This window comes from Galeopterus variegatus, unplaced genomic scaffold (assembly GCF_000696425.1).
Source record: "Galeopterus variegatus unplaced genomic scaffold, G_variegatus-3.0.2 Scaffold288, whole genome shotgun sequence".
Classification (NCBI taxonomy): Eukaryota; Metazoa; Chordata; class Mammalia; order Dermoptera; family Cynocephalidae; genus Galeopterus; species Galeopterus variegatus.
In genome coordinates, this window is record NW_007726399.1 from 719,823 (window position 1) to 731,878 (window position 12,056).

At 40.1% G+C, this 12,056-nt stretch overlaps 1 protein-coding gene across 1 annotated transcript in view; it reads left to right on the forward strand.

Moving 5' to 3' along the window:
• LOC103585946 (EF-hand calcium-binding domain-containing protein 5-like) overlaps nucleotides 1-12,056 on the forward strand; it is a gene marked incomplete at its 3' end in the record, with an annotated part of 75,162 nt that overhangs the window by 47,265 nt on the left and 15,841 nt on the right. Inside the window, exon 7 of the mRNA XM_008567056.1 lies at nucleotides 3,021-3,091. Within this exon, the coding sequence (XP_008565278.1) occupies nucleotides 3,021-3,091 (71 nt within the window). The remainder of the gene's footprint in view (nucleotides 1-3,020; nucleotides 3,092-12,056) is intronic.

Genomic DNA, 12,056 nt, shown 5'->3' on the forward strand with positions numbered 1-12,056 from the left:
TGTTTATTTTTCCTTTGGTTGCCCGTGCTTTTGGGGTCGTATTCATGAAGTCTTTGTCCAGACCTATTGCCTGAAGTATTTCAGATGAATCAGTTGTAATATCACCTTTTTCATTTCTAATTTTTGTTATTTGAATCTTTGGGGCCAGCCTGTGGCTCACTTGGGAGAGTGTGGTGCTTATAACACCAAGGCCACGGGTTGGGATCCTATATAGGGATGGCCAGTTTGCTCACTGGGTGAGCATGGTACTAACAACACCAAGTCAAGAGCTAAGATCCCCTTACCTCATCTTTAAAAAAAAAAATACATTTCTACCTATTCCTAAAGAATGTTTCTTTGTATTTGACGTTTTGAAATAAGGGCAAAATGAAAGTATATATACATAATCTCCATGACTAGGAGAGCTACAAATACAGACTAACACAGGTGTGTTGTATTAGAGGTCAGATACAATTTATGATATTACCGCCTATTACACAGTTTCTGAAATGGTAAACAACTCTTGGTGAAGTTCCAGAATAAAACAAAGTACAATCCTCTCTGAAATTTTAACAGTAGTCACATTCTTGGAAAATTCAATATCAAAATTATATTCTGTGTTTGTACGTAAAATAGAGTTAGGTTCTAGACTTAAAATCATTATTACAAACAGATTTTTCACTTACTTGAATGAATGGCAGGAGGGAGAAAGTTTTTATTGTGCAGGAATTGCAGAAGTTCTGCCTCTACTCCTACTCCGCGTCATTGAGTCAACAAAAACTCACCCGCAAATTTCCACCATACTCACAGGATGAAAGCAGGACAGTTCTTTCCCTATGGAGAACTCTAGATTTTGAGGCTTTTGTTTTCAAAAAGATTTCCCTACATGAGATTAGGAAAAATAATCTGATTAGTCACATAAAGAACTAGAGTTTGAATCTTGAGATTTTTATAATTTATATCCAATTTATTTTCAATTGACTTTTTGACCACGTGTGTTACATTGATAACAATAGATTGTCTGAAGTCTTCTTACTTTTTAAAATAAAATATGCTTCCCATCTTCCTGACCACTGGTCTCCAAACATGATTTGGGTCTTGCTGACAACCTTTTCTCCTTCTACCTCTTCTCAGCCTATCCAAAAATGATAATTCTTTAGTCATCTCATCTTCCACTCCTGATTCAGAGATTTTAAAAAATAACTTTATTTACTTATGGATAAGGTACAGAAGGAGCGAGTTAAGAGAACTCTGTTCAACATCCTGATAAAATTAGAGAAATTCCAGACCACATTCCATTTCAAGTTGACAGTGATTGTTTCTCCTTCACCTCCTTTACTATAGTATTTCTGTACTATCCATTCATTCAATATTTATTCAGTCCTCACTTAGTTCTAGTTACTGTGATGGGGTAGAGAATGCAAAGAGGACTAAAGCATGTTTCTACCCTTAAGTTGTGCAAAGTGCAGTCAGGAGACAGACACATACACTTAATAGCAGTTGTTACTGGTAGAAAGTAGTCTTGTTTGCATAATCTTCTGGAACTTGGGGGAAGGTCTGGTATGGATATATCAGCATTTAATGCATAAGATTTTATGAAAGTTTATACAGTCCTCTTATGGCCACAATAACTAATAGCTCATAATTAGCAGTTACAAAATTCAAGAGTGACCGAAAAATCTTTTCTATGACCTTGTGCCAACCCATGATAGGCAGGAGTTACTGTTAGAAGTAGAAGAAAAAGCCAGTGTATTAGTTCTCTCATCATGAGTGTTCATACAATTAGTGTATTTATCTCTTGGTAAGGCCAATAAGGATTGCATAATTGTCATATCAAATGGAGATTTAAAAATCTTTGTTTTAACAAACTGCCACATTCACCATTATCGAGTCCTCTGTTACTCATGAAACTCTTTTTTCTTTGCTCTTGAGATATCATTCTTGATTTTTCCTTCTATTATGATTACCTCTTAGCATTTTTGTTTCTTGGTTCTTCTTTTGCTCGCACCTTAAATGATGTTTTCTAGTTTCCTTTTCAATTCTCATCACTCTACAGACTATACACACTCCTTGGGTTTTCTTATTCAAATCCATGACTGCAGCTAATGACTCCCAATCCATATTGTCATTCCAAAGTCTCTGAGCTCCAGGTCCTATTTGAAAAAATGTACAAGTGGTAAGTGAAACAAACAAGTTGCAGATCAAAATGATCATTTTTTTATATAGACAAAACAAAAGATACATGTGTATATGTACATACATATGACAATGCATAGAAAAGTTGCTGGAAGGATAATGGCAAACTGTGGACAGTGATTTCTTCTGGGGCAAAGGGGCGTGAGAGTACTGATGGGGGGTATGCAAAAAGGAAAATATTCATGTTTTGCTGCTTATACTTTTGTATTATTTGGATCTTTTACTAAATTAACATATTTATATGTTGTATATTTAATATGAGAAATATTAAAAACAAAAGAAATTTTTTAAAATAAGAAAGTTTGTAGAGGTGTTTTGTTTTGGACCTGCTAAAATAAAAACCACTCAGATGTTTTTGTAGTCTTTTATACTATTGATGTGCATGTTTGTTTCTGCTTTGTCCTAACCTAGTCATTAAAAATGTAGGCTCGGGCCGGCCCGGTGGCGCACTCGGTAGAGTGCGGTGCTTGGGAGTGTGGTGGCGCTCCTGCCGAGGGTTCGGATCCCATATAGAGACTGGTCTGCTCACTGGTTGAGCGCAGTGCGGGCGCGACACCAAGGGTTGCGATCCCGTTACCAGTCACGAAAAAAGACAAAAGGGAAAAAAAAATGTAGGCTCATTGTTTTTAGGATTTGGGTTGCTTGCTTAAACAAAAGCCAGGAAAATAATAATTTTGTAGTAATTGGGATGTTACCTAACTATGTATCATTTACTTTATTGTTATTACAGATAAACATTATTTAAGACATAATTTTAAGTTATTTTAAAGCACTATAAGGTAAATATTAAATATGAATGTACTGCAACCAAACTAACCAGCAAATAAACTTTATTCCATAATTAGAATCATATTGTGAACAATTGGAAATTATTGACTCAATGGAACCCAGATTGGACAAAGAAGAATTTATAGAAGTAAGAAGTTACATTATTTAATATTTGAATGAAATTATTTTGTTAGTTTCAATTGTCTTTTGGTGGATGTCACACATACATTAACTTAGAATTAAATTAAATTAAAGCATCAAAACTTACTTTATTGATTCTAAGATACACATTTTAAAATATTTTACTGACTCTGAAATTAGGTTATAGCTTATAATTAAAGGCATCTTACAATTTCTTTCAATCAGTGGCACTCATGAGGTGAAAGTGTGAAAACTTCCACTGGCACCTTTTGGTAAGATAAAGAAAAATCAGCATCTTCTATTCAATGAAATCTGATTATACAAAAAATAATGAGATCTAAAACTTACAAAACATTTCCTGTGGGCCAGAAACTGTCCTAAGCCATCCAGGTATGAACTCTGGTAATCCTCTTAGCAACCCTTATCCTCTACTGATGAAGACACTAAGGTGCAGAAAGGTTAAATAACTTGTACATGGTCTTCCAATAAGTGGAATTGGGAAATTTTGTGTTCAGACAGTTTGATTTCAAAGTCTACATAATGTTGCTTCTGAGAAAGTATAATTTTATTGAAATGAAATGAGTGAAAGAAGCACTTTAACGGTACCAAAGTCCTAAGTCTCCCATAGCCTGCTTTTTAAAAATTCAAAAAAAATTTTTTTATTTGAACTGACATAATGTAATTGTACATATTTATGGGGTACAATCTGACGTGAGTTGTTTTTTTTCTGACCATAACCTCAAGAGTTTATTGTCTTCATAATAAATCAAAATGGGAAGCTTAGAACTGGGTTACTTGGTCCTTTCTCTTCTTATCTCCTCCCAGTCCAAAATGCTTGCCTCTCTCAGTAGCCAGCATTCTCTTAGATCTGCAGTTAGGCTCAATACATTCAAGCCTCAGCACAATCTTCTCTGTAATTAGCTTAGTCTGCCCACCATAGCCACTTTGCTTCCTGTCATAACACTGCTTTCCCTTGGCATACAGAGAATCCTTGCCCTTTTTGTACTGTGTCACTTTGTGGAGTTGGTGCTTGCCATGTTTGCAGGAGTGCTGCTGGCAGGGAAAGGCAATCTGATGTTTTGATATATATATAATATGTATAATATTCGGGTCGGGGTAGTTAAAGTATCAGTCACCTCATGCATTTATTATTTCTTTGTGGCAAAAACATTCAAAAGCCTCTCCTCTAGCTATTATGTAATATACAAAACTCATGTGGAAATTTAATCCCCAGTGTGGCAGTGTTGGAAACTGATTGAGTCATGGGGATGGATCCCTCATGAATGGATTAATGCTCTCCCTGGGGGTAGGGGAGTTAATAAGTGAGTTCTCCCTCTATTAGTTCCCACAAGAGCAGGTTGTTTAAAAGACCCTGGCACCTCCTCTCTCTCTGCTCTCTCTTGCTTCCTCTCACCATGTGATCTGCCTGTATCCGCTGGCTGCCTGCTGCTTTCCACTGTGAGTAGAAGCAGCCTGAGGCCCATGCCAGATGCAGCTGTCCCAGAATCCTAAGCCAAATAAACCTCTTTTCCTTATAAATTACCCAGTCTCAGGTATTTCTGTTATAGCAAAACAAAATGGACTAAAACACCCCCCACCACCACCACAACCCCTCCCTTATCCCTGGTAACCACTGTTCTACTCTTCCTCTATAATATCAACTTCTGTTTTTTAGATTCCATATATGAGTGATGTCATGTGATATTTGCCTGGCTTACTTCACTTAGCATAATGTCCTCCAAGTCCATCCATATTGCCTCAAATGACAGGATTTCATTCTTTTTTATGGCTGAATTATATTCCATTGTTTATATATATACCACATTTTTTAATCCATTCATCCATTGTTGGACACCTAGGTTGATTCCATATCTTGGCTATTGTAAATTGTACTGCAATAAACATGAGAGTGCAGATATCTCTTCGACATTCCAATTTCATTTCCTTTGGGTATATACCCAGCAGTGGGATTGCCGGATCAAATGGTAGTTCTACTTTTAATTTTTTGAGAGACCTCCATACAGTTTTCCATAACAGCTGTACTAGTTTACACTCCCACCAACAGTGTATAAGAGTTCCCTTTTCTTCAAATCCTTGCCAATACTTGTGTTCTTTCGTCTTTTTGATAATAGCCATTCTAACTGGAGTAAGGTGGTATCTCATTGCTCTTTTGATTTCCATAGTCTGCTCATATATTTTTTCATATTTCCTCCATCTACCCTTGTTTTTCGCTAAAGAGTCTCAGAGTCAAGGTAACTTCCTCTTTCTCCTCTCATATGCCCTTGCTCCACTGAATGTGAAGGCTATGCATTATATACAGTTTCAAGGTTCTGTATGAAGGATTTCTGGAACCCTTTTTGGAATGATTAGTATATGGATAAGAATTTGACAAATTCTATCTCAGTTATATCCTAACTGTTTTCTTTGACTCTGTATTTGTTTATTTGGCATCTACTACTCAAAGAGCCTAACTGATGGCCAAAGTTGTTTATATCTCCCTTACAGTCTAGAACTCATACTATTCATATTGGAGGAGAGGGTCTGGGAAGGCCTGGTAGCTGACTTCAACCCACCCTGTCCTCTAGCAGGTTCTTGACTCCACCACAGGAAGGAATTCAAGAGTCACAGTACAAGGTGAAAACAAGTTTAATGTAACAGAGAAAGTGCAGCTTAGCTCCAGATAATGAGCAGGGATTGCACCAAGTTGAACACAAAAGTAAGAAATGCACACTTAACATTTACTACAAAGTGTAGGCTGGATCAAGAGAGTGAGCGGCTGCCCATTAGAAATAAGTTTAACACAAAAGCAATGTATACACACTTCTCCCAGCAAAGTGTGGGTTGGCCCCAGGAAAGCAAGCAACCAACTGTAGCAAGTTTAGTACAAAAGCAAAAATACACATTTACAGACAAAAAGTAGGCTGGCCCCAGAGTGAACAGCAGCCTACTAGAGGCAAGATTGATACAAAAGGCAAGAAATACCACTTCAGGAGAAGTGTGGGCTGGCTCTAGAGAGAATGAGCAGCAGCCCCGCTTTCTACCGGGATTCAGCTTTTATAGTTTCACTATCTAATACATATCCACGCTATTTAATGAATATTTAACTAAGGGGGTGGTTCCCAGTTATGTTAGATAGTCATGCTCAGTTGGTCTTTTTCAGAGCATGCTCATTGGTTAAATTCCAACATGTTCACTGAAAAACACTTAGAAATATTCAGTGTTCTCCAGTGCTCCCAGTGGAAGGTCATTTAAAGGATAAACTTCCCTCTACAGAGCATGCTCAGCCACTGGGGTTATATATCTCCTTTTTATTGGGCATGCTCAGCCACTGAAGTGTAACAAATCTGCTCCTTGTGGCTCAATTTCTCCCTGTTGGTGATGAAAATAGGTGCAATTAGCAACTATAGCAATAACTCTCCTCTAGGGGAGGGCTTAGAAGAGGGGCCTGAGACTTTGGGGAGTGGCTCAAAACTCAAAGGAGTGTCTTGAAGCTCGAACCCAGGGAAACTGAGCACCTCCTATCACACTATGAACCACCTCCTTTCAAATTCTCACATACCAAGCCAATATTTCCTCTGCCCTAAATAAACCCAGGGTCAGGTACCAGACAACCAGTGATAGCCCCTGTATCTCAGAGTCTGCCAGAATTATTTAAACCAGCCAATCCTAAGCTATTTACCCTGCCTTGCGTTGCATTTTCTCAGAAATCCCAATAAGGACTCTGGCTTAGGCTTTCCCTCTGCTCCTTCCTGCTTCTGCTTCCTGACCAAAACTCAGTGCTTCCCCTATGGCCTTGCATGGCATGGCATGCTCCCTTCTCTTGGAAATTGTAAGTAATAAAAATCTCCTTTCAGGGGCTGGCTAGCTAGCTCTGTTGGTTACAGCATGGTGTTATAACACCAAGGTCAAGGATTGGGATCCCCATACTGGCCAGCTGCAAAACAAAGAAACAAAAATCTTCCTTCAGTGGCACTAGCCAGTCCATATCATCACTCAGTCATCTCCATAAATTAAAATCCCACAGATACAAATGAGACAAAACTCAAATAAAAATATACAGGGAGATTGCTTCTGTAAGGTTGTTTAGGTATGACGCCAGCAAGGAAGTGAAGAAGAGGATGGAACCAGGGTCAGGGTCTCGCTTGGTGCTGACTGCCCCCACAGGCTGAGTGGACTATGGGGGAGCCTGGTTCCTTGGTCATGGGAGACTGTGCCCATGGCTGGAGCTGGTGCTTGCAGCAGGTGGGGATGAATGGTGAATGGCTGCTGCTGGAGGATGGGCATGAGGTGACCATAGGTCAAGGATTTGGTGTTGCATACCAACTGGTATCAGAAATCTGCCCTCTGATGATTTCTTGAAACCACTGAGTTTTGAAGCAGAATCCTGAGGACCAGTGGACAGTTATGGACAACAAGTGGAACAATATGCTGTAATGAACATGTATGAATTACTACTGTATCCAACAACATGTGTAAATCACACAAACATAATATTGAGTGAAAGAAGCCAGACACAAAAGAATACATATTGGCAGGGGCTTCCAGTCAAGATGCTGGAATAGATGGTCCCTAGCATCACTGTCTCCCACAAATCAGCCAAGCCAAGCTGGTGCTGCAAGAGCTCAGGGGGAGAGGAGGAGAGACCTACGGAGTGCACAAAGGCAGAAGAAGCCACGATAAGAGAGAAAAAAAAAAAATCACTCCAACCATTTCAAATCCCGGCCACTTCCAGGCTGGAGCTGCTGAGTGCATGGAGCTGGAGCTGGCGAAAGCTGCAGCTGTGCCCTTTGGATGAAGTTGTTTGGAGGTGGCAGGGGAGAAGAGGACCTTGGTGGCCCCCAGGCCAGCAAGACCACTAATATGGTACCTGTGGACCCACTCAGGAGTGAGGAGCCACAGCAACTGAAAAAAAGGAGCCACTCAGAGGCCAGTGAGTCATTGCAAGGGACCAGCACACGGCTTGTCCCGTGGGAAGAGCTTGGAGTATGAGTGGTGGGGGAGATGAGCCCACCAGGGGAACACTGGGGCACAGCAAGGACAGCTGATCTGCCCCCCAATCAGCACAGGACCACTCAGTGGAGATTGGTCAGGAATATAGAACTGCAGGGAGTGCAGTTTGCTGAAAGACTCAGGCCCAGACCAGAGTTTCCACACAACAGGTATACCGGATCTCATGAGAGTCAGAAGTACCTATAAAGTCAACCATTAAAACCTGAGCTGCACAAAAAGCCTTCACCTGGTAATCAGCAGCAAAGCAGCAATTTACCTCAACCAGAAAGCTCAAGTGCTGGTCCCCACAGGAAGTTCCCTCATTTTAGAAGTAAGCAAAGGACAGCAAATTAATTCCAGTGTAGAGTTTAAGTGGTGGGTACAGCAAATAACCCAACACAGAACTGAAAGGAAAAACAAAATACCCACTACTAGAGACAAAGTTCAATATTAACTAGTAAAGGTTTCACATCACCAAAGAACACCTATAACACCTAGAGGACTGGAAGTCCCCTGGGCTACCAAGCCAGAGAAGGGGGAGATCTGAGGGCCTCAGACATGCCCCCTGACACCCCACACCCGGTCCCAAGGGTGGGGGCTTCTAGCCTTAGCCATGCCCCCGATATGTGCAACCAGACCACTGAGCTGCTGAAGGAAGTGCCTCTGGCTTTCCCAAGCTGGGGTGGTGGGGGGCCGAGGGCCTCAGCCATGCCCCTCCAACATACACAATCAGCCCATTGACGACTACCAAGCTGCCACTAGAAGTGCCTGGGGCTCCCAAGCTAGGGTGGTGGGGGGGCTAGGGCTTTAGCCACACCCCCTGACATCTGCACCCAGCCTGACAATGACCCAGCCACCGTTGGAAGCCCCCTGTGGGAATGAGGGGGGTGCCCCAGGCCTCAACCATACCCCTCTTCATTCCTCCTTCCATCCTATTTCCTTCCCCTTTCCTCTCTCCCCCTGCCTCCCAACTGCTTTACAACAACATCATAGAGTGTACAAAAAATATTAATAAATAAATTTTTTTTTAAAAATTCAAAAGAAAAATATACAGAGGAGCAAATGATAGTATTAAAATGGTTCAGGAAAAGTCAAGGTTTATTGACAATATACATTTATTATAGAAAAGTAAAGATAAAAATATAAAGAAAATTTTAAATTCAGAATTCTACCAATAATAAATAGCCACTGTTAAAATTATAATACTTTTCTGTGTATAATAATGATAGCTGGGCCGGCCCGGTGGCGCACTGGATAGTGCGCCGCTTGGGAAGCGCGGCGGCGCTACCGTCCGAGGGTTCGGATCCCACATATAGACCGGTTCCCGCTCACTGGCTGAGCGAGGCGCGGGAGCAACACCGAGGCTTGCGATCCCGTTGCCGGTCCCCGGTCCGGTGCGGGGGCAACACTGAGGGTTGCGATCCGTTGCCGGACACGGAAAAAAGATAAAAGACAAAAAATAAATAAATAAATAAAAATAATGATAGCTAACATTTTTTACCACCTTTTTATGTGCTATAGTCTGTACTGAGGGTATTACATGCACTTTCTTGTGTAATCCTCTCAACTCGATTGCCATTATCCTCATTTTGCAAATAAGACTTAGGAAGATTGAACACTTTCCTTAAGGTCACCCAGTACCTAAGTGACACAGCCAGAATAGAACAAAGGTCAGCCTGATTCCAGAGGTCATGATGCTCTTGACCCTTGTGCAGTATGGTGTCTATTATATTCATAGTGAGACATGTGAGGTTTTAGTTTTAATTTTGTGGTTTTTCTTTATATATTTTATGTCCTGCCTAATATATTATCCTACTATATCTTTTTTTTTCCTTTTTGTCTTTTTTACTGACTGGCAACAGGATCGCAACCCTCGGTGTTGCGCCCGCACTGCGCTCAGCCAGTGAGCGGGAACCGGTCTCCACATGGGATCCGAACCCTCGGCAGGAGCGCCGCCGCACTCCCAAGCGGCGCACTCTCCAGTGCGCCACCGGGCTGGCCCAATCCTACTATATCTTATTAGTATATCCTGTTTTTTTCACTTACTGTCATCTCTTGGTCATTTCTCTCTGTCAATAAATTTATTTAAAACATGACTTTTTAAACTTTTTATTTTGAAATAATTACAGATTTACAAGAATTTGCAAAAATAGTACAGAGAGTTCCCATGTACCCTTCACTCAGTTTCCCCAAAGATTACATCTTGCATGACTTTCAGATAATATCAAAACCAGGAAATTAACATTGATAAAATATGTGCATATAGTGCTATGCTATTTTATCACATGTAGATTTCTATAGCCACCACCAAAATTAAGACACAAAACTATTTCAGTACCACAAAGATCTATTAGTAGTGACATTTTACCAGTTCAAGTTTCCTGCTTATAAAATCATCATCTTAACTATTTCCTGTACATACATCACATCAGGCAATGTTATACTTTTTGCTTCAACTGTTAAACATAATTTAGAACAAGAGAAGGAAAAGTCTATTGTATTTACCTGTATTTCTTGCTCTTTTCATTATTCTTCCTCTCTGATGTTTCAATATTTCTTTTACGCATTCTGTTTGTAGAGAATATCTGTGGCCATTGTTTGAGTAGGTCTGCAGATGACGAATTCTATTTGTTCTCTGTTGTCTGAGAGTGTCTTTATTTTTGCATCATTCCTGAAGAATAATTTCAGTGCATATAGAATTCTGGATTGACAGTTCTTTTCTTTTAGCACTTGAAAAATGTTGTGCCACTACTTCTGGTCTGCATGGTTGCTGATGAGAAATCCATTGTCCTTTTAATTATTTTTTCTCAATAGATAAAGTGCTGTGGTTTGAATGTCATCCCAAGTTCATGTTGGAACTTAACCCCCAGTATGGTCCTGGAAGGTGGAGCCTTTGAGAAGTTGATTGGATTGTGAGGACTGTTCCCTTGTAAGTCAATTGATCCATTCATGAAGTAATAGGTTGATGGTTTAATTAGTGGTCACGCTCTTGGTTCTGATGGCTTTATGAGGAGAGCAAGTGAGAAGGTTAGCTCTCTTGCTCTTGTCTTATTCTTGCCACATGATAACCTGTTTCACCAAGGTACTTTGTGGAGACTCCCCATCAAGAAGTCCTCCATCAGATGTGTTCCCTGAACTGTGGACTTCCCAGCCTCCACAACTGTAAGAAATAAATTTCATTTCTTTATGCATTACCTAGTTTCAGATATTCTGTTATAAGCAACAGAAAATGGACTAATACATAAGGTATTGTTTTTCTTTCACTGGTTTGTCTTTAGTTTTCTGAAGGTTGGTTATGATGTCTCTTGGCATAAATTTCTTTGGGTTAATCCTGTTGGGGTTTTCTCAGCTTCTTGAATCTGTATGTCTAAATTTTGACAAATTTGGGAGATTTTCAGCCACTATTTCTTTCTTTGAATACTTTTTTAGTCCCTCCCTCCTTCCTCTCTCATTTTGAAACTCTTATGACATAAATGTTGGATCTTTTATTATATACAGGCTACTAAGATTCTGTTCTTTTTTTTTTTTTTAGTCTACTTTCTCTCTCTCTTGTTCAGATGGGGTAATTTCTACTGTTCTGTCTTTAAATTCATTGATTCTTTCCTCTGTCCTCTCCATTCTGCTGTTAAGCTCATCCATTGAGTTTTTCATTTTATGGTTGTATTTTTCATCTCAAAATTTCCATTTAGTTCTTCTTCTTCTTTTTTTTTTTTTTTTTTTGTTCTTTTTGCCATTTAGTTCTTCTTTACATTTATTCCTCTCTATTTTCCAGGACTTTTTATTTTTTTCATTTATTTCAAGCATGTTCATAATTGCTTGCTGAAGCATTTTTGTAGTGCCTGCTTTAAAATACTTGTCAGATTGGGGCCGGCCCGGTGGCGCACTGGATAGTGCACCGCTTGGGAAGCGCTGCAGCGCTCCCGCCAAGGGTTCGGATCCCACATACAGACCGGTTCCCGCTCACTGGCTGAGCGAGGCACGGG